Genomic DNA, 26,359 nt, shown 5'->3' on the forward strand with positions numbered 1-26,359 from the left:
TAAGATTTCAACATTATGTTTATCTAAAAACATCTAACATCCAATAGATCTTTAAGAATACAAGATTCATTTTGTTATTATCACTTGAACAGTGATGAAAAACTCCAACGTGATTGTGTGATAGTTTTGTAATAGTTCAAACGTTAGTGATAATATTTACTTATTGTTAAATAGCAGCACGTTTTCGCGTCAATTGGACGTGCTTCCCTCAACGATATTCCATTTGCAGCATGTCGCATTGTCGCATGTTGTTGCTTGGCGTAAGAAAGACTTTCGTCATCATCATCATCAACCCCTACTGAGCAATATGGGCCTCCTCTCAGAATGAATAGGTTTGGCCATAGCCTTCTATGCTGGCCAATTGCGGATTGGCAGACCAACACACCTTTGAGACATTATGGAGAATATTCAGCCTTCAGGTATGAAGGTTTTCTCACAATGTTTTTCTTTACTATGTCAGACAGACAGACAGACGTACAGACATACAGATAGACATACAGACAGACAGACGACAAAGTGATCCTATTTAAAGTGTTCCTTTTTCCTTTTGAAGTACGGAACCCTAATAAAAAAATTAAAGTTGTTTTATTTATAGACATTTTTGCAATGCTATCACAGTGCAAGGCATCAGATGAGATGATCTTATGAGATCACGCGTTGGCGGTACGTCGCCGGTACAATTGTCACGTCCTCAGAGACAATATCCTACATAGCGAATTCAAGTCGTAAACACACTGACATCCGCTCTAGTTTACTGGATAGTGGATAGTTAATTTTCCTTTTCTTCAAATTATTTTACCGATATAATCATAAAAAGCAGCTTAATGCTAGTGTTTCCACTAGATTGCCTATATACGATAAGGGATTGTTACCAAAGAATTACATTGATGCCATATTATAACAGTACTAAAACAAAAGGTAATACATTTTAAAACTACTTTAAAAAAAGCTATTGCACGCGATTATTCGACCGCATGGATTTAGGTTTTTAAAAAATCCCGTGGGAACTATTTAAATTTCCGGGATAAAAAGTAGACTATGTCACTCTACAGGTCTTTGACTATATCCATGCATACATTGATCCCTCGTTCCGTTGCGGCCTGATAGAAGGGCAAACCAACACACATTCAAAAACAAACACACTTTTGCATTTATAATACGGGTAGTGGTTTATATTATTGTCATATAAATAAAACATCACGACGTCGCGTCGATCAAATTAGGTTTGATGGATTTATCGAAAATTGGATTAATTTTTCCTCATCTATTTATTTACCAGTGCAAACTTTATAACAAAGAAAACATTTGGTTTTGAAAATGACCATAGATTTTTGACTAATTAGTGATTAGAAACGCAAACTTTAACTAAGTCTTAACCTCATAAAATACTATTCATAACTAGTTAAAATATCAACAGGTTCGGTGCAGATACAAAAATTAAAAAGATGAGTTCTGGTGCACTGATTCATCAACGCCCCATGTAAGCCCTGGAGCGAGTCATGCAATTTGGGGAGTGCAATGCTCCCTTAATGCAGGCATCTCGCATACCTATCTACCGAAGTTTTGCGAATAGTTTCTTTTTCTACACAAAATGTAGTAGGGGAAAAATTATACCGACTACCTACCGGATTTCGAAGATAGTTTTTCCACTATCTCGTAGTAATACTTCTAAAGAATCCATTGGATGATAGGTTTTTCTGTCAATTTTGCTACATTCTACTCTTATGACTGACAGATAAATTTATGACTGCGTTATCCAGATAACTCTCTGCCCCATCACTCATTTAATGTAATATATCCAAAAGGTAACGTCTACGCGTAGTACAATTTCTAAGAGATCCATTTTAGATGATAGGTTTTGGTGTCAATTTTACAACAGTCACTGCTGTGACTGACGGATCTACCTTATATCTGTGTGACCTAGATAATCCTGTACCATATCAGTCATTGCATGCAATGCATGCTAAATGCTATCGTCTGGTTTATTAATGGAGCCCTAATAGTTAGTCGTGCAAAGATGTTTAATTATAAGGGATGGTTTTTCAAAACGCTATTTTGAATTTATGTCAACATCATAATAACTTATTTTTAAGGTCTGAGCAAAGTCCATTTCTGATTCCATGTTAGACAGTGGACAGTATCATCAATTTTCATTGGGGTATCGATATAAGGTCCTTTAGACATGATTTTTAAATATTATATTCAAAAGAGCATCAAGAAGTTCACTCGACATAATAAAAAAATAAAAAAGACTAATTTGATATTTAAAACACATACCTATACAATACACGTTGCTTAGTGAGCCGAACACGTGTGACACAGACCTTGAACTTGTAAAATTACGTTGGTTATAAATTATAATGTGCCGATGGACAAGCTACCATCCAATTCGGTTCGATTTGAATCGGTATCACATGAATTTTATAAAGCAAAAAGCGCGTTGAAATAAATTTCCCAGTTCAATTAACATAATTGATGGGAGTAGGTACTGTTTTTATTTTAATAACCTCGAGCAATATTTTTGCGAATCGTTTCGTAATATTTTGATCAAAATGGGAAAATTTTGTAACGAAAAAAATTAAATTAAGCCCTCACTGGGGTATTAATTAAGTTCAGCTTTTGGTACTTATTTATCGTTTTTTATTTCTTCTGCGCAAAACCATCATTTTTTTCTCGCGAATTTTCCTCTGAGGATCGTTCCACCTTCGAGGTAGCACTGTCTTACGATCTTAGACTACTTCTGTCTATTGTGAATGGCATTACGGATGGGTGTGACAACTGGTTTTTTTAGTCTGAGCAACATCTAGGATACGACGGGTTACGATCTCGGCAGTTATCATTAGTACTCGTGATTTTGGAATCAGCATCTTCCGAAGACTGGTGTCGTATTGCTGCATATTTATTTTTAGTTGATTTTCATGTCAATTTTTTTCAGTCAAACATTGTTACGTACTCTTAGCACCAATACTTGAATGTCTACTAATAGTTTCGTAGTCAAACCACGAGTTGCAATTGCAGTCGGCACGCGGCGAATATAGCGGAGCAAACATGGCGGTGAAACTGCAGAATGGGAACAAAACCATTCGCTTTATTGTTTTGGATTTCCGGGGGTCAATTAAAATTTTCTTTTGTTTATTGTTCGGCTCCAACTTCGAGGCTTGTAATGCTTTCAGACAAACATACAAGAGCTATTTATAATGATTGCAAGTTGCGAATAGAAGTGACCGACTTATGTTTTGCCAATTCTTATTTGTATGTGAAAGTATTGATATTTATATGTCACGTAGTCTTCTCCATTAACATCTGCACAGTTAGTCTTTTGGATACATAGCAAATGTAGATTGTAAGTTTAGTTTATTTTACTATATATCTGTCTAACAAGGCATCCTTTTCTTCCTGGGATTGTTGAGACACTGTTGTGCTCTATTTATCCTCAGCACGAATGTTGTAGCCAGTATTTAGCCAGCTCAATACCTACCTTTATTTTGTCAATAATTTATCTCGTCATCTTTTCGGTTTTCTTCCACACCGTTCACGTTTCGTGATAATTTCATCTGCTTTATTTTATTTCTCTAAAGTTATCAACGAAACTTGAATGATCTATAGATACTATTAAAAAAGATTTTTTTTCACCAAATAATTTTTTTGAGTGTGGTGATAGCCTAGTGATTAAGATGTCGGCCTCATATTCGGGAGGTCGGGAGTTCGATCCCGATTTGATACGCATGCACCTGTTACTTTTCAGAACTATGTGCGTGTTACGCATGCTTTAACGGTAAAGGAAAACATCGCGAGGAAGCCTGTACGCCTGAAAGTTCTTCATGATATTCTCCGCCAATCCGCATTTGGCCAGCGTGTTGGACTATAACCCCTTTTCACTCTAAGAAGAGACCCGTGCTCAGTAGTAGACCGGTAATGGGTTCATCATGATGATGATAATGCAATTTTTTTTTAAATTACGCATATTGTCTAGAAATCCACTATACAAAGACACACAGAATCTTTCCTCAAGTTTCCGTCTACGATTATGACTTAATGCATTTAAAAGCCTCGCAACCCACTACATTTTACAAAAGTAAAATGCACCATCAGGAAACCGTTATACATCAAATTTACTACGCCGTTTCATAAGTACACTTTTGAGCTCTCACGAGTGTTATGACTTACAATGCGTTTCAAATGAGAATAGGATGAGCCGTTGTTTGAATCTGTTGTATTATACACTCAGAATTTATTTGACTGATGCGACTCTTTGGTTTCTACTAGTTTTATGAATTTGCATATTTTAAGCCTGGTGTATATTAATAAAAATATTTTTAACAGGTTGTTTTATTAGAATCATAATAAAGGACAGCTTAGTAATCTCTCTCTGCATCGTTTTCCTCATTTCTAAGAGTCATGACCCCATCCCATTAATTACAAAGTGGTAGTGGGTTTTTGGGATAATATTTCGGTGGGCAGATTATTTCAAATCATATTGGTTTGACGATTATATTATCACATATTATTGATTTAACGTGTTCCCCAAGGCACAAAGAAAATGAAAAGTCCAAATTCGGATTTCGGACCTCCTTATTCTAACCACTAGGCAATCAGAGCTACTAGGAAATATTAATTATTACTAATTGTAAAAATACATTGACGCTGGTTCCCTGGGAACGGGGACGGGCGCTAATGTGGGACGCAACTTGCGTTGACACATTGGCCCCGTGTCATATCAGGAAGACAGCATCAAGACCGGGAGCCGCAGCAGAAACAGCTGAAAACGGCAAGCGGCGCAAGTATGCCTCTCTTATAGAGAGTTACATTTTTGTGCCGTTTGCAGTGGAGACCCTGGGGCCATGGAGTCTTAGTGCTAAAAATTTTTTACGAGACATTTCACCGCGATTAATAGCCTCAACTGGTGACAGAAGGGCTGGCTCATTTTTTGCGCAGCGGATCAGCCTGGCTGTCCAGCGCGGAAATGCAGCCAGTATTCTTGGCACCATTCCACGCGGTCATGATTTATATAGTAATTAGATAAGGCTAGCTTTAAGTTTATTGTATTAAAAAAAAAAAAAAAAAAATACATTGTAAGCGTACAAAACAAGTCAGTCACAGATTTGTTCCGGCCATCGGAACCGCCTCGACCGAAATATAATATATATGACAGATTTACGACTTTCAAGGAAGGTTGTGCTTACGTTGAAATTAATGGTGAGTACAGAAGTTTCTATATGAACAAAAATAAAACTGAGACTCATACATATTTTTTTTATATTAGGATACTTACCTAATTATTTTTAAAACTGCTAGTAGGTATTTTATAGAAATAAAGAGTTAGCTGAAAGTATTTCATGATAATCCGTACCATTATAATAAATGCGAAAGTGTGTTTGTTTGTTGGTGTGCTGGTTTATTGGTTTGTTGATTTGTTTCTTTGTTGGTTTGTCCTTCAATCACGTCGCAACGGAGCAACGGATTGACGTGATTTTTTGCACGGGTATAGCCAAAGACCTGGAGAGTGGCATAGACTACTTTTTATCCCGGAAAACCAAAGAGTTCCCTTGGGATTGTTAAAAACCTAAATCCACGCGGACGAAGTCGCGGGCGTCAGCTAGTATTCACATAATATTCACATAATTTTGTAAAAGAACAATCAATAAATAGTGTTGATTTTGTTAGCTGACAGAGACAGTTTAAATTAATACCTAGTCATTTCTTGATTCTTTCATTTCATTACATGATTTTCAATTTTTGTTTTTTTTATTGTTTTCGTTCTTTACCTTAATAATTGAACTAATGTTGTTTAACTTAATTTTGGGTAAAAATAATTCTTGGTCTTAATTTTTTAAAATTAACCATGAAAAAAGAGTTTTTCGTGTACTCACGCCTTAAGAACACGGTGTATAGGGAAAGCAGTTAATGGGTAGGACTTAACGAAGATAATGAAACATGAGGTAACCCAAGCTCTCACGAATAATAGTTAAGAGTGAAGTCAGTGGGTCACTGGACTTCTTAAATGTTAAATGACTCAAAATAATGATAATGCAGACCTACCTTATTTTAGGCTTGTATGAACATAGCTAAATTCAATACACATAATTTTTACACGGCTAGGCTGCCCAAAAAATTTTGTGAAAATTTTGGCGGGGGACAGGGGAGAATACTTTGTTGTGATTGGCGTGGGCCGACTTTTATGCTAAGCAACTGCCTAAGCTTGGAAATTGGGGGTGTCCGGCTATTAGGCGTCTATAGATGCTAGTCTGTGGTTTGACTACAATCATGCCTGAGAAACAGAGCAATGATGAGGTCTAGGTTGGAGCGTGCTTGCCTAGAAATTGTGTAAATGTTTTAAGGGTTCATGTATGTGAGTTTCTTTATTCTAAATTCGTGAACACATTCTGGCAATTGAAATTTTTTTGGCAGGCAGTAGTGATTTTGTTTAAATTACGACTTATTAAAACATCAATTGTCAATTACTTGTATGCTTAGAGACTGTGAAAAAATTTCTGGAAAATTGTGAAGTAATATTTTGTTTTTGTTATTAAATCAAACCATGTAATATCACATCTCTTCAAGTATCCTTTGTTGTTACAGACTAGACAAACTTAATGCAAAAAGATTGCTAATAAAAAATGAAGTAAATTATTGAGCGATTTCCTTTTATTACCTTTTACACACAATAACCTACCTAATAACGGGTTATTATGCCCATATGTGTTCGCGTGACCGCCATCGCGCGTTGTTCTGTTAAATTGATATCTTTTCACTTCACCCCATAGAGGGGCGACTTTATCTTGATTTATTACGCCTTAATATGAAGGAAAATGTTTAGCCGTTTACGTGTAGCAGGTCGTAAATCAAGGATTCTTCTAGCATCGTTTTTCGAGCATGTTTAAAGACGATTTAGGTGCCTCACTTCTCGCACGCGTATAATTTATGTACAGTAAGCCTACTGTATAATAATATTATGAACTAGCTTTTGCCCACGACGTCTACGGGGATGTAGGTTCTATGGAAACCACGGAAGTGGAAATAAGCTGCTTATCATTTTTCTGTGGTGGGACCCCCTTAATTTCTCCTTAATACAATCCTTATCTAGATTTCCAGCATTGTTGTTTGGTGACATGCCCTCTAGGTAATGTTTGAGCTAGAAGTGGCAAATCACCACCCATATAATATTACCTATTATAAATACGAAAGTGTTTGTTTGGTGGCTTATTGGTTTGTTGGTTTGTCCTGCAATCACGTCGCAACAGGGCAACAGATTGGCGGAATTTTTTGCATGAATATAGTTAAGGACCTACTTTGTATGCCGGAAAACCAAAGGGATCCCACGGGATTAAAAAAAAACCTAAATTCACACGAACGAAGTCGCGGGCATCAGCTAGTTAACAAATAAGCCAGCAAACGAGGCAAATATTCCTATAGATACGAACCTAAGACACGCGTTCTCTGATGCAATAGAAATACTCCGCATTATTATCCCAAGAAAACTCCTACCATTATGTAATTAATGGAAAAGAGTCATGACCCTCACTAATGAAGGAATACGACGCAAAGAGTAGCATAAGTAGTTATTATAGGTACCTACTTGGAAATAAACAATATTTCCATGAATACCTGCGTTACTTTCAGTTATTCAAAGAAAAATTAAATTATGTCCAATTTACATAATAACACCTTTCGCGCGCGTAAGGTAAAATATACCACCGATAAGCTATCTGCTGTGCTGTAGCTTGTTTATTAAAATTGAACAGTTTTCGAGTTAATTACACCCGTCTGTCGTATGCTGGGTGTAAAATCTGCGCGTACGCAGATAACAACTTTCAGATAGGGTTGAACAACGGTACCTTCCTAAAAGCTTCTGATTATAATCATCATCTACCCCCAACTCATTGCCGACCCACCACTGAACATGGTCTCTTCTCAGAATGACAAGGGTTTAAGTCGTAGTGGCCAAGTGAAGATTGGCATACTTAACATACCTTTGAGAACATTATGCAGAACTCTACATTATGGTAAAAATAACATTATCTACGTATTGTTCTTGTAACATTTTCTCCTAGCCTTGCCATTTTACAATAAAAATGCAAATTAGCTGTAATAAGGAGAATAAACATGATATAAGTAGATAATATTATTATTTTTACCAATGAATACTTAATTCAGTAGATTTTTGGAGCAAATATTATATACGGACAAAAATTGTTGTTTACCTATATATAATTTTGAGACTTGAAATTAATATCAATCTAAAATTTTGTCAAAACTCGATGGGAAACAAAAATTTCCCACGGGGTACTGAAAGAACCTTAACCACACCGAAGAAGTCGTAGGCATCATCTATTTGGTACAATATAGATAGTTTGCATTCTGAAGATGGATAGATAGGCTACTTTTATCCCGGAAAATCCCAGAGTTCCCACAGATTTTTTAAAAACCGAAACTTACCCGGACGAAGCCGCGAGCATCATCACCTAACATACTCGAAACATGCTTTGTACTTATAAAAATTTGCTTCAATATCAAGCGTTGAACGTTGCACCGCAAATTTTTCACGTAAAGACGAAGGATTCAAATTTTCGTCGAAGAACGCAAATTTTCAGTAGCGTGGACGAAGCTTAAGAGTTGGTAATAAAAAATTAAAGTATTTTTATTAACCTTATCACACGTTGGAAGCCCTGTCTCCAGTAGTCGCAGGCCTCGACACACTTCCGACTCGTGCGCCGTGACCTAAGCCTGAATAACGGGATGCACTTGACTTTCAGCGTTTATATAGGCTTCTGGCTGACCCGTATATGCTCGAGTGGATTTTTTTTAAATCAGTGAAGGGGTGGAATTATGAAAAATTATTTAAAACGTAACCCTTCATTTTTGCTCGGAAGCCCAAATACAAATTTTCATAGATACCTATTGCTTGAAAAATGACGGTCTTTCATACAAAATTCCAAACCCCAGCGGTCTGTACCTACTTAGATGAGATTTAGTCTATATACCTAAAGGAAAAGCTGACTGACTGACTGACTGAATGACTGATCTATCAACGCAAAGCTTAAACTACTGGATGGATCGGGCTGCATCCAGACAGCTAAGTATTATGACGTCGACATCCGCTAAGAAAGGACTTTTGAAAATTCAATCCCTAAGGGGGTCAAATAGGGGTTTAAATTTGTGTAGTCCACGCGGACGAAGTCACGGGAATAAGCTAGTATTGCATAAATTTACGAATCACTACCCACATGTATGCGAAAGTGTGTTTGTTTGTTAGTTGGTCTTTAATCACGTCGTAACGAATCGACGTGATTTTGTTGCATGGGCTACGTTTTATCCCGAAAAATTAAAAATTAAAGCGATGAAGTCACGGGCATTAGCTATTACAATAATATTCGTAAGTAGGTACGAATAATATTTGCAAACAACATAATCGCGTTCAATTTGAAGTAAGAATGGCCTCGGAGAAATGAAATGCTAAACGGCCGAAGACTGCTTTTTAATAATTGTATCGCATTTCCAATGCTGGTATGGAATATTCGGAATAAAATATTTAAATTCAGCGTAACTGGAACCAGGCACGTGCGAATTTGTATTGGGTCCCGTGCGCTATTAACTTTCCAGCAACCTGCTACCATTATGTATGATAAATCGGTATGAAATCGATACTATCAACATTACTAGGTATATTTTAATCGATATTTTGTGGGAAACATTCTTATTTGATGTCAGCTAATAAGGAGGCGTTCCGATACGTCACTATGACTACTATCTATAGTCTATACTATCGAAAATTAGAAATGGGAAAATGTGTTTGTTTGTTGGTTTGTCCTTCAATCACGTCGCAACGATGCAACGGATTGACGTGAGTTTTTGCATGGATAGGTATAGATAAAGACCTGGAGACCTGGAGTGACATAGGCTTTTATCCCGGAAAATCAAAGAGTTCCCACGGAACTATTTAAAAAACCTAATTTCACGCGGACGAAGTCGCGGGCATCAGCTAGTAATTAATAAATGTTTTGCCCGGTATTAAACTGAGATGTTAGGAAATTTTTGTACAATTACTACCTAAGTAACTGATACTTAGTAATTGTAAAAAAAATATCTACAATAACAATAAATCAAAAGAAAACACTTACGGATCGCTACATAACTTCAGAGTGTCATGTGGTCCTTAATGTATCCATTAAAATCATCAACAAATTAATTTCGTCGCCATCTAAATTAACAAGTGTCCGCAATTTGTTAGCAACGCTTTGGATTCAAAACGCTACATGAATCTGACATTGGGGCCGATTCTCTTGTACACAATCTCTAAACTAAACTAAATTAACAGGTCTAAATCTAGTGCTATCCTTTTCCCCAAGCAACATTATGAAAGGGATAGTAATAGATTTAGATGTGTCATTTTAGTTTAGTTTAGAGATTGTGTACAATGGAATTAGCCACATTGTCGGTTAATTTCGTTAAGGTTTAGGTACAATTGATTTAATTCTACAGACTTGTCAACAACAAAATTATATGAGCTTAATTTACTCTGACTGGCTGATAGTCTAGTGTCAGGGGTTCGATTTCGGGCACGCATCTACAAATTTTCAGAGTTAAGTACGTTTTCAGCGATTAAATATCATTTGCTTTAACGGCGAAGGAGAAGATCGTGAAGAAACCTGCATGCCAGAGAGTTCTCTATAATGTTCTCAAAAGTGTGTGAAGTCTGTCCAATCCTCACTTCGCCAGCGTGGTAGGTAAACTAAGGCCAACCCCTTTTCATTCTGAGAGGAGAAGGTGATGGATTGATCATGATGATGATGATTTAGAGAACAAAAGGTCCGGTCGTTTTATCACCCTAATGGTTTTTGTGTCAATAAGATTGTGTCTTGTCCTCGATAGGATGCATACTCGTACAGTACGCGGCAGAAAATAATGTACATCGACCTTTAGAAAGAGATAGCTGTTTTGTAGAGCGTTGTCTCTGTCGTTGACACCGACAAAACATAGGTATGAGTGACAGAGACTACGCTCTACAAAGCCGAAATGTGATTCTAAAGGCCGATGTACATAATTTTCTGCGGCGTACTGTACAGTATTCAATAACAGCTGTACTTAGGTACTTGTAATAAGAATTTAATCTATGCTAATATTATAAAGAGGTAAAGTTTGAACTACTGAACCAATTTTGAAAATCCTTTCACCAGTAGAAAGCTACATTATTCCTGAATAACAAAGGCTATATTTTATTTTAATATTTTTTTAATTTAATAAATTAGAGATTTAGAAAAATTAGAGACAATTGTAATAAGCTACTCGTGCGAAGCCGGGATGGGTCGCTAGTAAATAATATTTTGCGATTTTTTTAACAGTCACGGTCACAGTGTAAAGTATACAGATCCCATAAATTCCCTTTATTAAGAATGAATTAAGTGATAATTTAAACGCATTAAGTTGCCTTCTTAATATTAATCAAGTTAACGAAAATGTTTACCTTATTCAGCCTGACCAAAAATCTTTTAAGGAAAGCTGAAAGTTCTGATCTTATCTGCTTAAATTATGTTGCGGTTACAATATTGTTATAAAATTGTTCGTGACTTTGACCAAATGTTTCTTGATGGCATGCAAATAATTTCGTGTTCTGCACCCCGAGCACAATCAGCGTGACACAATTATTTATCTCTATCGCTACCTGCGCAATTTTTTGTCCATGAAAAAGTCGTTAGAAAGCGTTGTCGCACTAATTTTGCTTGGTCTACTGAACTTGTGAATTTAGTGCCTTTTATACACAGTGGCATGGACAGATTATCTGATAGGTACATAGATTTTCAACGTGGCGGTGTGGTGCCCATGCCACGTTCCTTTTGTAGTCACTTGTATAACTAACGTTTACTTAATGTGCCGTGCCTTTGTCGTGGTCCTCAACCGATAGACGTCCACTTTAAAAAATACTAGGATCTATTGCAGAGATTTCTTTGATGTCCACGCACGTAGTGGAGGGAGGGGGGGGGGGGGGGTTCCCTGTCAACGCTGCGCTTTAACCGCAAAGTCACCATTCCAGCATGCACCTTGGACCATGGATGACCAGCACACATGCCTAGCACGGTCATTACGGTTACGGGTCATATAAGGGAGGACGTGTACCTGCGGTCCACTTTGAATGCGTTGCTAGACAGTGCCGGGCCCGAGCCGTGCCACGTCCGAGCGACGTGCAGACGAACCACGGATTGCAACTTTGAATGAAGAAACGTAACCCGAACGAGGCTCGGATGCCTCGATCACGGCACGGTCTGATGTGATCTCATACAAATTCCCAATCTGTTGCCTCGGACGCGGCACGGCTTGGGCCCGGCACGGTCTAGCACAAATCATCCTTAAGTACCTATTTCTTTATAAAGTGGCCTAGGTTCTTACGTCATGCTTAAGATAGGTATAGGACAGCTGCCCGACGATGTATAGTAGAAGCCTTACTAGTGGGACACAGGGAGTGTCCACATGCTATGTAAACTTGAACTCATGTCATGTCTTTAAGGGAAAGTCGAAACCTTTGATGTTATCTCGTTAAGTAATGCCGTGGACACACTATTGTCGTGTTGGAGAGACAGCTGTCATACAACGCATAAAGGGAAACCTATATGATTCGTCCTACAGATATGGGTTGGTATTATATTGTCAATCCCAGTTTGGTTTCATCGAGGTTAAATATTGTTTGTAAGAATTTCTTCGATTGATTAGTGGCTTTTTGTTGCAGTGCCATCACAGTACTTCGCTCATGTCGCTTACTCGGAGAAATACCTACTTATTATCCAAAATTGATTGGTGATTGGTCTATAAAATATCAATTAAAGAGCAAAGAATAACATTTACCTACATTCATTAGTTACTCAAAAATTCAGTTATCAGTTATCTACAGTCCTCAGGTGAGAGGTACCAACTTACACAGGAAAGGTTCCGTACCATACAAGAAATACCTAATACTTTTTAGGGTTCCGTACCTCAAAAGGAAAAAAGGCACCCTTATTGTTATCTGTATGCCTGTCCGTCTGTCCGTCTGTCCGTCGTGTCTGTCAATAAAACCTATAGGGTACTTCCTGTTGACCTAGAATCATAAATTTAGTAGGTAGATTACCATAAATTTATGGTTACATCACAAAAAAAAATGTGTTCATGAACAAAAAATTAGTATTTTCAATTTTCAAAGTAAGATAACTATACGGGGTATCATGAAAAGGCTTTACCTGTACATTCTAAAACAGATTTTTATTTATTTTTATGTATCCACAAATTCACCAATTTCCTTTACTTGTGCTCCTAAGACCGATTCTAGGTCAACGGGAAGCACCTTATAGGCACTAGGTTTTGATTCTCTTGCCGGTCTTGATAGACAGATAGACAGAAAACGAAGTGATAAGTAGTCGGAACCCTAAACTGAACAGATGCTTTACCTACTTGTGTGAGCATCGCAGGCTATTTTATTATTCCGTGTAAACACTGGAGTCCGAGTAAGCACTGTGACTTATGACTTATGACTTTATGAGATCTGGTAGACGAGCCCTATAAGGAGCGACGCCGACCCTTCTTGCGTAACGCAACTGGGCTAATTTGGCTTTTAGATCTGCATTGCTACTATTGTAATAATTTAAATTACATCATAATTTCTGTCTAGTTATGGAGCAATTATGAATTAAAGTGTATTTAGGTACTTAAATAACTTATTAAAACATTTTTCTCATCCCTACGGTCTTGTGTTTAGACTTTGGTGCTCAGCAGTGCTCAGCAGTTCCAATATGAATCTAATAGAAAAAGTGCTGTTTACAGCATATTTTTTTTATTTATTCGAGACAAGTTACGTTGCCTTCGAACGCGATGTCAAAATACTTATAATTTTTTACTTACTGTTAAAGGCAGTAAGGTAAAGTGAAGTTCTACGCAAATGTAACTTCCAATTCTCATGAAATTAAAATAAAATCGTCAAATTTTTATATGACACAAAATCGGCGAACATTTTTTTCCTTTGACATCATCAAGTTAATGTTGATGGATAATTTTGTTAAGTACTTATAATCATACTTAAAAGTTATTACTTAAGATCGATAACAGTTCCCTTTAAACGTGTCCTCGAAAAGAAAAACGACCGCAGAGTGTTGGTAACGTTGCGCGTTGGTAAAATACAACATTACAACACTCATAACATCCTTAACTTTTAAGTGTTTCTTGTAACGCCTGAATACATTATGATAATATTTTTGAACAACACCCGTGTAGGGTTGTCAGTTTAAAAAACGGAGATATGAAAGAAAACATCTCTGGCGTTCGAGTTTCGGTCGGCCTCTTCTGAGGTCTTGGCGAGCTCGTGTCGCTCAATTGTGATAATCTATATACATAAATATTATGTATAAATATATAAAACGAAAAGTTGACTGATCGACGGACTGACTGACAGATCTATTAACGCATAGCTTAAACTTTTGGACGGATCGGGCTGAAATTTGGCAGACAGATTGCTATTATGATTTAGACAAACATGCGCTAAGTAAGGATTTTTGAAAATTCAATCCCTAATGGGGTAAAACAGGGGTTTGTAATTTGTGTAGTCCGCGCGGACGAAATCGCGGGCATAAGCTAGTAATAATATATAGTTTTATGGAGACAATAACATTTAGGTACCCATAACATCTATATCTGAAAATAGTAGGTAAAATTACGCATAGGATTCATTCATTTATTCATAGATTCTTATGTATTTCTCATATTTTTATAAGAAAAAAATGATTTTTTGGCCTCCTGTAAAGTTGACTTTTTGGATAGTGATTGTACCTACTTATCTACATCTTAAGTTTATGCAGCAGCCGCTTTCTGTCGCCCACTATAACCGAAAATTGACAAAATAGGTAAGTAGGTAAGTATGTTATGTATAACTAGAAAAATTTACAAATATGTAGATATTCATATATAGATAATGTACCAATTTAGCAATCAAATAGTGGGCGTATTATTTATATTTTGGTAAGTAAGTTGACAACCCTACACGTGATGATATTAATGCGGTTTTATTCCAAAACATAGTAAATTTTAACGAAAAAGCGTTCCAAAATAAGCTCATAAAGAAAAACATAACAATTGCTGTCCCATTCATGAAGATATACAGAGAGGGCTTTACAAAAGAAACCTTTGCCATTGTTCAACAGCTGCCAACGCAAACATTGGTGACGTCTTGTACAATGAAAAAACTGTGTTCCCTTTTAAGTTTTCCATATTTGGGTTCCGTGAGATGGTGTGATAATCCATTCTAATCATCATCATCATCAACGAATAGACGTCCACTGCTGGACATAGATCTCTTGCGCCGCCTGAATCCAGCGGCTACGTGCGACTCATTTGACGTCGTCCGTCCACCTAGTAGGGGGGTCTTCCAACGCTGCGTCTTCCGGTGCGAGGTCGCCATTCCAGCACCTTAGGACCCCAACGTCTATCGGTTGTACGAACTATGTGCCCTGCCCATTGCCACTTCAGCTTCGCAACCCGTTGAGCTATGTCGGTTACTCTAGTTCTCCTACGGATCTCCTCATTTCTGATTTGATCACGTAGAGAAACTCCAAGCATAGCTCTCTCCACCGCCCGCTGAGTGACATTGTAATATTATTATTAATACAAAAGTGTGTCTGTCTGTGTACTAGCTTTTCAGGGCCCATCCGTTTAACCGATTTTTCGAAACTTGGTACAGAGTTTTTTTTTAATTTGGTACCTACCTACTTATATTCCGGGCAAGGACATAATATAGGCTACTTTTGGTCCCAGAAAATCAAAGAGTTCCCCCGGGAGTTTATAAAAACGTGGATGAAGTCGTGGGTATCATCTATTTGGTAGCTATTAATTACAGTGATAGCTTTCTGTGCGTTATCTATCAGTCAGTTAGTGTTAGTTTATAACTACATATAAGTACCTAACTACCTAATTAAAATCAGGAAGCTAAAAATCCAGCCTCATTACATATTATTACGTATTATTTAAGTATAATATGTAACAAAATTCTTGCAATTCTTAAATGAAAAATAATTCGGCAAAATGTTTGACGTGCAATGCCGCATTGTGATTGCTAATGAGTTACGTGCGATTATGTTGCGCACACGCATCGCGCGGCGCGAGGGGAGTACCAATGAGCTTGTCGCCTAAATGATCCAAGGAGAAATGAAATTGTGTTGACACTGACTATTTTATCGTCCTACATATAAATTGACGTCAGTTTTGGAATATTGATGGGACCTAAAGACGAAAATTGAAACAAACGAACAAGGCGACGAAACGCATCTTTCTCATTGGGTGATGGGTGGACATGAGAGAGAAAATAAATGGTCGTATAAAACAAAAAATTCTTCTAATTAATAAATTCTATTTTCAATGAATATTGGTTTTTATTTTAGAACGGTGACAACTGATAATATTATGAAAAGCCTATTTTCTCGCTCACTTATTATTGTCCATATTGCAATAACTTTTCTTTTCTTTCCAGTTGGAGAACGTTCAGTGTTGTTTGGACTTCCTACACGCGCAAAAAGTGCAAGGATTGGAACAAGTGACAGCGGTTGATATTCGGGACGCAAAACTAAAAGCTGTCTTGGCGCTCTTTTTTGCACTGAGCCGACATAAACAGGCGTCGAAACAGCGAACAGTGTCATCTAGCGGCAATGCTTCGAACGCGGGGAAGAGTGCCAACGAAGACGCCTCTTTGAGCTCCGTCCAGCGGATAACAGGTGGCAGCAGTGATGAAATACTGACAGCTTGCGGAAACAACATTGAAATGACAACTTTAACAGCAAATAGGTAAGTGTTGAATACTAAAATTTTTAAGTATTTTTTTAAATTATTTTAATCTCACTATTTCAATAATATAACTTGATATAATTAAATTAGTAAAGCCATCTAGCGACAAATAGCGAAACTCTTAAGCTTTCAAAAGTTGCTACTAGATGTCGTACTCAGGCCTCAAATGTTGTTTTAGTCAAATTCAAACTCAGCAAGAAGTTAAAATTAAAAAACACCTTTGGGATTTGTAAAATACAATACTCTGGTAAAATAATGATAGATATATCCATAATAGTTATAAAATTCACTAAACCAAGCCCATCCTGCATCTATTAATCATAATAGAGAAATTAAAGTAGAGTTGCATTTACGCCGAAAAGCAATAATACATAGAATATAGATAAATAATGAGTAAAAGAGCCTATCCTTTAATGCCTTTAACCAACGAAATTGCAATTATACGGGTTATTTTAAGTTCAATAATTTCATTTTTAGATTTTGCGTTCAAATTATAGAAGAGATTGATAATCGTCTGCAGTTCCATAAATCTAAGGAGATCTTCGAGTTCAAAAAATAAAAACCAAGTGGTGCGAGGTCTTTACTTTGAAGTTCGAATCAGAATTAAACTAGACAGCAAAGCAATTTTTCAATGACACGTGGATTTGTAAGTAGCTCTATTTTGTATAGCTGATCCCCGCGGCTTCGCCCGCGTAGATTTAGGTTTTTAAAGATCCCGTATAGCCTATGTCACTCAGGAATAATGTAGCTTTCTACTGGTGAAAGAATTTTTAAAATCGGTTCAGTAGTTCTAAAGATTACCCCCTACAAACAAACTTAACGACATTACCTCTTTATATAATACTAGCTGATCCCCGCGGCTTCGCCCGCGTAGATTTAGGTTTTTAAAGATCCCGTATAGCCTATGTCACTCAGGAATAATGTAGCTTTCTACTGGTGAAAGAATTTTTAAAATCGGTTCAGTAGTTCTAAAGATTACCCCCTACAAACAAACTTAACGACATTACCTCTTTATATAATACAACGGGCCGTGCAGCAGAAATCGTAATATTTTAATTTCGCCATAACTTCAAAACCAAACGTCCAATTTTAATCATTCAAAGACCAAATATTATCTCCATAAACTGTTCTTAGTGATGAAATCATTTATTTTGATAAGGATTAATAGCATGAGTAAAATAAACGCGTTTAAATGTAGTCCAAAAAAAATTCAAGATTTTTAAATAAAAAAATGGTTGCTGTGCCTCACTCGACATAGATGGGTATAGTGTGTCGCGGACTTTTTTGTAGATATTTATAAGATCTACAATTAATTAGAACATTTTATGGTTCTATCTTTTATAGTTTAGGCAGCGTACGCAAAATAAGTAACTTTTCTGGTTGATTTTTTACACCTTGTGTCCGAAAAACCCAAATATCTTACGGAACCCTATTTTTTTCCAAAATAAAATATAGCCTATGTTACTCGTGGATAATGTAGCTTTCGAATGGTGAAAGAATTTTTAAAATCGGTCCAGTAGTTTTTGAGCCTATTCAGTACAAACAAACAAACAAACAAACAAACAAACAAACAAACAAACAAACAAACAAACAAACAAAGTTTTCCTCTTTATAATATTAGTGTAGACAACGGGCCGTGCAGCAGAAATCGTAATATTTTAATTTCGCCATAACTTCAAAACCAAACGTCCAATTTTAAACATTCAAAGACCAAATATTATCTCCATAAACTGTTCTTAGTGATGAAATCATCTATTTTGATAAGGATTAATAGCATGAGTAAAATAAACGCGTTTAAATGTAGTCCAAAAAAAATTCAAGATTTTTAAATAAAAAAATGGTTGCTGTGCCTCACTCGACATAGATGGGTATAGTGTGTCGCGGACTTTTTTGTAGATATTTATAAGATCTACAATTAATTAGAACATTTTATGGTTCTATCTTTTATAGTTTAGGCAGCGTACGCAAAATAAGTAACTTTTCTGGTTGATTTTTTACACCTTGTGTCCGAAAAACCCAAATATCTTACGGAACCCTATTTTTTTCCAAAATAAAATATAGCCTATGTTACTCGTGGATAATGTAGCTTTCGAATGGTGAAAGAATTTTTAAAATCGGTCCAGTAGATTTGAGCCTATTCAGTACAAACAAACAAACAAACAAACAAACATACAAAGTTTTCCTCTTTATAATATTAAATATAATAGTGTAGATATAGTGTAGATAAATTACTTACATCTACCCAGTGGTGGGTACTACCGACCTCATTAATTAGACGTGCTTGCTCAGTATAGCAACAGGTTATCCTACTTTGACTATGGAATGTAAATATGAGTCCTCGCCACGTCACAGCCGTCGTCACTTCTATGAAATATAAAAAACTAGCTGATGCCCGCGACTTCGCGTGGAATTAGGTTATTAAAGGTTAGGTTAGGTTATTAAAATTTTCTGTGGGAACTCTTTGATTTCCCGGGATAAAAAGTAGCCTATGTCACTCTCTAGGTCTTTATCTGTGCATTGCACCCATGCAAAAAAATCACGTCGGATACGGTTACTGATTAAATGATTACACTTGGGTCCCAAAAATAAGAAACGTCGAAGTCCTACGACGCATCGGTAAAAATAGAGACCAAATTTTGCGCAGTAAGGTCAGTCATCTGGGGCATGTTCTCAGACATGACCGGTACCATTTCCTTCCGACCATTATGATGGACAAAATTGAGGGAAAGAGAAGCGTCGTCGATAATGGGATAGCCAACGTAGCACAACTTATTCGTTTGGCGAAAGATAGGAAATTATATAACGAGATGACGGCTTACCTGCAGCAGTAGTGGAGAGGCACAAGAAGAAGACATTTTATACTATGACGTAAGATTTAACCCGTGGATTTTATACACCTTTGTTACTTATCTGCCAAAGCCACAATGATCCAAAATTCATAGTCGCTGATCATTCCTACCTATGTTGGGGAACTGAAACTTTCAGTTTTTATAAAATAACGAAGGTCTGGCTCTCACGGGCTCTTATTCCATGATAGTAGGCCATACACTATATTATATCTACGTTAGTTTGCTTTGGTCAATAATTATTGCCGCAGGTATATTTTTAATACGCGGGGTCGAAATAAATAAAAACGTCCTTTCCACTTCGAAATCTACAGTTAACCCCCTTGACTCCCGAGTCCCGGTCAACGCTTTCCTGCTTACGCAATACGCAGACAATACGGATGTCACGTGACATCCCAAAGCTCACGACAAAAGACTAACAACCCATTGTTCGTCATTTTCCCCGCTTCAATGAACGTCTCACGACCTTTGTGCATAGAGAGAATAATTTGTAAAGGATTGTTACCTTGTTTGTTTCTAAATACAATAAATAATTAAGTAAAGGGTTTTCATTTGAGATTTAGGTAGGTATTATATGGGTGACGGCATCCGTCATTTTTAGGGTTCCGTAGCCGAATGGCAAAAAAACGGAACCCTTATAGATTCGTCATGTCTGTCTGTCTGTCCGTTCGTATGTCACAGCCACTTTTTTCCGAAACATTTCGACACAGATAGGTAGGTAATTGTTTATTCGCCACAAAAAAAAAAACCACCGCCACATAAAAGTGAGAGCATTCCCGAACGAGTGGGCCATTTTCCATTAGAATTCCATGAGTTCTTGTGGGTGAACAACCGTCGCTCACAATGGGTCTACTTTCCTTACCGGGATGCACCATCTAAGGCACCCTGCCAGACTGGGACTCAAATACCACACGAATCTTAAGGCGAATTCTCACGTGTATAAATTTGCACATACAATACCTAATAATTATAGGTACCTACAACAGATAACGGAAGTCCGTGGTACCTACAGTACGCGACCGAAGGTAATGTACATCGACCTTTAGAAGGAGATAACAGATTTTTAGAGCGTTGTCCCTGTCGTTGAGACTGACAAAACGTCATATAGGTATGAGTGACAGCGACAACGCTCTACAAAGCCGAAACGTCATTTTAAAGGCTGATGTACATTACTTTCTGCCGGATACTGTACCAGAGATTAGTTATTACTTATGTTTGAATATACCTAATTAAGATACAAGATTTTTTAAGATTTGATATAAATTATAAATAAATAAATAGGTACCTATATAAAAATATTTTTTATTCAATTAAACTTTTACAAGTACCTACTTTTGAATCGTCAAATGCATCTACCACTGGTTCAGAATGCCTTTCAACTTTTTCAAATTGTTACTCTTAAATAAATAAATGAATAGTATAGTTTCTGAAAAATGTTATTCTACTATACCCAGTACCTACTTACTACATATAGAGGTAAAAAAAAAATCAATCACTTTGTCCATTTATCAACTTTTTCACTCCTTCACATTAATTTGATTAAGTACATACCTAACTGTTATGATTCGCCTTAAGTGGTCATAATTAAATATCATTACGATGAAGTTTTGATGCAATCACATTCGGAAGTTAGAAACGATTTTTTGACTTTTTACTAAAACTATTCTTGTCTGACTAATTTCCTTGTCTCTACCTGTACCTATAGTTTCTTACTTTGATACTAGCGGCCTGCTTCGACTTCGCCTAGCATTATAATATAGCCTATGTCCTTGTAGAATAATGTAATTACCTTTCAAATAGTGAAAGAATTTGCCAAATAGGTCTAATGGTTCCAGAGATTACCCTCTACATACACACACACAAACTCACAAAATTCGAGCGCTTTCTTTACAATATTAGTCGGTATAGTTAATTGATAATAAAAATTAATTGAATGTTCTTAACATGTCTATATACATAATACGAGTATGTATCTATCGGATTTGTCGTTCAGAACTATTTTTACCCTACTGTAGCGAAGCCCAAAGGAGGGTTATCCGTTATTTTTATCAGCGATTTCAATAACGTATGGCCAAATAAGTATGATGCCCGCGACTTCGTCCGCGTGGATTTAGGTTTTTTTTAAATCCCGTGGGAACTCTTTAATTTTCTGGGATAAAAATAACTCTGTACCTACCAAATTTCATCAAAATCGGTTTAACTGTTGGGCCGTGAAAAGCTAGCAGACAGACAGACAGACACACTTTCGCATTTATAATATTATTTGTATGGATATGGATATATTTTATCTTGATTGTATTGATATGCGTCGTGCCTCACTGTTATAAAAAATGCAGTAACATAACGGCACAATCAAGTTTGAAACATCCTTTATCCCTCAATATTAAGTAGTAAGCAGTATAAGATGTAAATTTTTTGGGTTTTTTTTGTAATATTTTTATCAAAAACTAGCTTATGCTCGCGACTTCGTCCGCGTGGACTACAAAATTTCAAACCCCTATTTCACCCCCTTAGGAGTTGAATTTTCAAAAATCCTTTCTTAGCGGATGCCAACGTCATAATAGCTATCTGCATGCCAAATTTCAGCCCGATCCGTCCAGTAGTTTGAGCTGTGCGTTGATAGATCAGTCAGTCAGTCAGTTAGTCAGTAACCTTTTCCTTTTATTATCAAAATTATAGGCTGGATATTTATCACTGTAACTGCCTACTACCTATGCCTGAATTACTTCAACCTACCTATCATTTGCTATAATAGGTAAGTGCTAAAAGTTTTATAATAGGTCAGCATTAGTATTGTATCCATGATACAGATGATACAATACAAGATCATAATATAATCATAATATTAGTTTTAGCATAAGCTTAAAGCTCACCATTCTTAGCCTAAGCACTTTGACCTTTATGAACCGATATAGGTTATTTTAACCTTCCACCTTTTAATTCTTAATAATCAGGGCCGTTAACTGCTTAACTTGCTTTTTGGATGACGAAGGGAAAGTTTAATGGTCTTTTTGATACCAACACACATTGTGCACACGTATAAAGTACTAGCTTATGCCCGCGACTTCGTCCGCGTGGACAACATAAATTTCAAACCCCTATTTCACCCCCTTAGGGGTTGAATTTTCAAAAATCCTTTCTTAGCGGATGCCTAGGTTATAATAGCTATCTGCATGCAAAATTTCAGCCGGATCCGTCCAGTAGTTTGAGCTGTGCGTTGATAGATCAGTCAGTCAGTCAGTCAGTCACCTTTTCCTTTTATATATTTAAAGATTTACCGTCTTTGATCGCCAGTACATGGAGAATGCAATCGATCAAGTCTTTGTACATTAATTGTTTGCTTGGCTGTTTAGGTCATAACTATAGGTAAATCTAATCTAGCATAGGTACAAACCTAATTCTTCAATCACGCTGCAACGGAGCAACGCCAACGATTTTGGTTTTAAAAATCCCTTGGAAACACTTTGATTTTCCGGGATAAAAGGAGCTATGTCACTCTCCAGTTCTTTAATTATACCCATCCAAAAAATCACGTCGATCCATAGCTCTGTTGAAGCGTGATTGAAGGACAAGCCAACCAACAAACACAGTTTCCCATTCATAATATTATTACTTAGTATGAGTAAGTATGATATAGATTGCAGACAACGTCGCAAAAAATATCTAATTATATAAAATGCCGTACTTCCTCTCGCAGGCGATAAACCGAGATAAGGCTCAAGTTTCGTGGGGCGATGTTTTGAAAAACCAATTATCGGGTAGGGGCCAGATTAGGTAGAAGTAAGGTGACCATGGCGTTCAAGATTTGGAGAATTGTTTACCAAATTAATACAAAGTAATTAGTGTTATTTAACCTTTTTACGACTGAGAGACATCTATGATTGGATATAGGTCTTTTGCAAGGATTTTTACTGAGCCAGATCTTGGGCCGCCTGTGTCCGGCACTCAGTGCTACTTGCTTGGGACGTCCGCCATACAATATAGAGAGTATCTCCCACGCTAGCTTCATTTAACGGTGCAGAGTTGCCAAATTCTAACCCCTTAGCCCAACGTTCTATTTTTTAAGCTGGAAGATAGATTTAATGGCCTGCACTAAATTGTCTGCAGAGGACAAAAGTCTGTCGTCTTTTACCTAGTACGGTTTTCGCCGTACTATAAACCCATCGTGTCACGTGTGCGTTAAATGCGATGCAGTTTTTAACTGATCACAAAATGATTAGCTTATATCAGTAGAGATAGAGATGAGAAAGCATATAATATGGTAAAACGCTTTAAAGCAAAAAGTGATGGCAATGGATGGATTAATTTATTATTCCCAATTAAAACGACGTGGTTCTTGGTAATCCTAGGGTGACAGCTGATCATGAAGAAGCTAATAGGGTGTTAACGTGTAACGATACTTGAGTTTTGCTCTCGAGCACTCGGAAGTTTTTGCCGGTGAAAGGTCGAGAGACACGCGTGTTTTTTTCTTGCTAACCGGCTTACATATCGGCGGCTGTGTAAATATAAGTTTACTAAATATTATAAAGAGGAAAGATTTATTCATGTTTATTCGTTTATAATTGATAACAGACATTTTAGTAGCTTATAAAATTTTAATATTAACAATTTAGTTGAAGCAGAAATAATTTTGTGTTAAGTTTTCCTTATAAGTACGATTGTTATTAATACTTATTAATAAGAAAGTTTATAGTAAACCCTCTTGCCTCTTGATTTAAGATTTATCTGTTGGAAAATCAAATTGAAATTGTTCAATTTGGAACTGATTTTGATTTTCGATGCTCTATGATCCACTATTGAATCGGAATTTACGATTTTAGGCAGCATGGAATGTGGATATAACCAGGATTTGAGCAAACGTTTGCTTTAAACCAACACAGTTTGCCCGTGTCACATCTGTTTATGATTGGAGCGATTTACGTCGATCTACAAGCAAAACTATGGAATCTCCTGTGGTATGGAATGTGATCTGTTATGGGCGATAAATATGAATTAAAATGGTAAAAGATAATTTAAAGGCTTATACTATAAATGCCTACTGCAGCTATATTGTAAAGGCTATATTCATTTTTCTGGTTTGAGGGAAGGAGTAAGAGAAAAGTGAAGGAATAAGGAATTAGGGATCAGAAAAAATAACAAAAATTTAGAGTACCTAAGTAAAAAGCTTTATTTGGTCATTAATATTTTGGTACCAATATTTTGTGTTGACTCGGCTAGCCCTAATGACAGCTCGAAGACGATGAAACTAATCATAATGATTATTAGTTAAGTCCATAGTCATATCGTAAAGCACTGAATAAATGTTTGCTTGGAGAACGGGGTCACCGCGCTACTCACTAGCCTACCATGTCACATTTGTTTATGTTTACGATCTTTCAAAGTAGATCTGCTCTATCAACAAGCAAACTAAGTGTGTTTGCTCCATTATAAACATAACCGGTTAATATGAACAAATATTTGGAAACAATATTTAAAGTCGTAAAAAGAAAACGTTATGCAGCTGGCTTTATAAGAAACTGTCCGCGAAACCAGAAAGTTTTAAAATATTGAAACCGTGGAGGAAATTATCTAGAGTAGCGGCGTGAATAGAGTTTTCACAAGGCTGTTTTTTTTTCATTATTATGTATCTACATAAATGATTTATGCTAATCGCATACCATGAGACGATCAGCAAGGTCCGCCAGAGGTGCCTATAATAGACGCATGATGCAGTGCATTTTTCACTACTGAAAATTATATACTGATACTGAATGTTATCAGCTAGATTCGGCTTCTTTCGAAGAAATGCTGATGATGTCAACAGAGATCGGGAATAAATGACGTGACCCCATACTTACTTTCTTCAGTGCTACGACCCTTTGTGAATCTTAGACTCCTGTACCTACTATTTTCCTCCATTCTTTTCTTGCAGTCTTTCTAGTTCTTTCTGTAAGCCTTTTTGTGACGTAACCTCTACACACGCATTTATAAATTGCATCCGATGCGTCTGACATATTTTTAAGTACTGGAAAACGTGTCTTTCATCTTTGAATCATACCTATCGCAAATTCGAATTACATTACATGAGAGATGAGCATAAGTAGCACAAAAATATGACTACGGATATATCTATCAAACGTATGCAGCTGGCACTGTAAGTCTGTAACCTTCTAGAAAATGAAAAAATGAAGGAAAACTAATTACATTAATGGCACCCGAAAAGCATTTTCAGCATCGTAATTCACTTTGAGAATATGAGACTGGTAACAATCCTACTTGGTAATTTTTGCTGATCGTACCTAACTACAGTAACGAAACAAAGTATCTTAGTAAGACATAGGTAGAGTAGTTTTATAGATTACAGCTTACCTACCCCTAATCGCTTTCGTTAATTGCTAGGTAAGTATTTTATCATCAATTGAAATCTGAGACAAGTAAATCATAATGTAAACTTGTAGAGATTCGACCACGATATCTATTCATTCGATAGGTGTGTGGACATAACCCCGCCGCAGCATCAAGATTGAGAGCTCTCAAACTCGAAGTTGATTATAAATTTACAATCAGCAGATCCTAATTCTTCGCGGTTTAGTTAGGCAGTAGGTAGGTACTCCTGAACAGCAGCAGTAAGATTGAGAAGTTGAGACCAGGTGCATACTTGTTTTATATTCAACTAGCTCATGCTCGCGACTTCGTCCGCGTGGATGACACAAACTTCAAACCCCTATTTCATCCCCTTAGGGGTT

At 36.7% G+C, this 26,359-nt stretch overlaps 1 protein-coding gene across 10 annotated transcripts in view; it reads left to right on the forward strand.

Moving 5' to 3' along the window:
* Positions 1 to 26,359, forward strand: part of LOC117997230 (protein sickie-like) — a 304,036-nt gene that overhangs the window by 145,581 nt on the left and 132,096 nt on the right. For all 10 annotated transcript variants that reach the window (XM_069509867.1, XM_069509857.1, XM_069509858.1 and 7 more), the window contains one exon: positions 16,478 to 16,788. In XM_069509867.1, coding sequence (XP_069365968.1) covers positions 16,478 to 16,788 — 311 coding nt within the window. The remainder of the gene's footprint in view (positions 1 to 16,477; positions 16,789 to 26,359) is intronic.

This window comes from Maniola hyperantus, chromosome 4 (genome assembly GCF_902806685.2).
Source record: "Maniola hyperantus chromosome 4, iAphHyp1.2, whole genome shotgun sequence".
Lineage (NCBI taxonomy): Eukaryota > Metazoa > Arthropoda > Insecta > Lepidoptera > Nymphalidae > Maniola > Maniola hyperantus.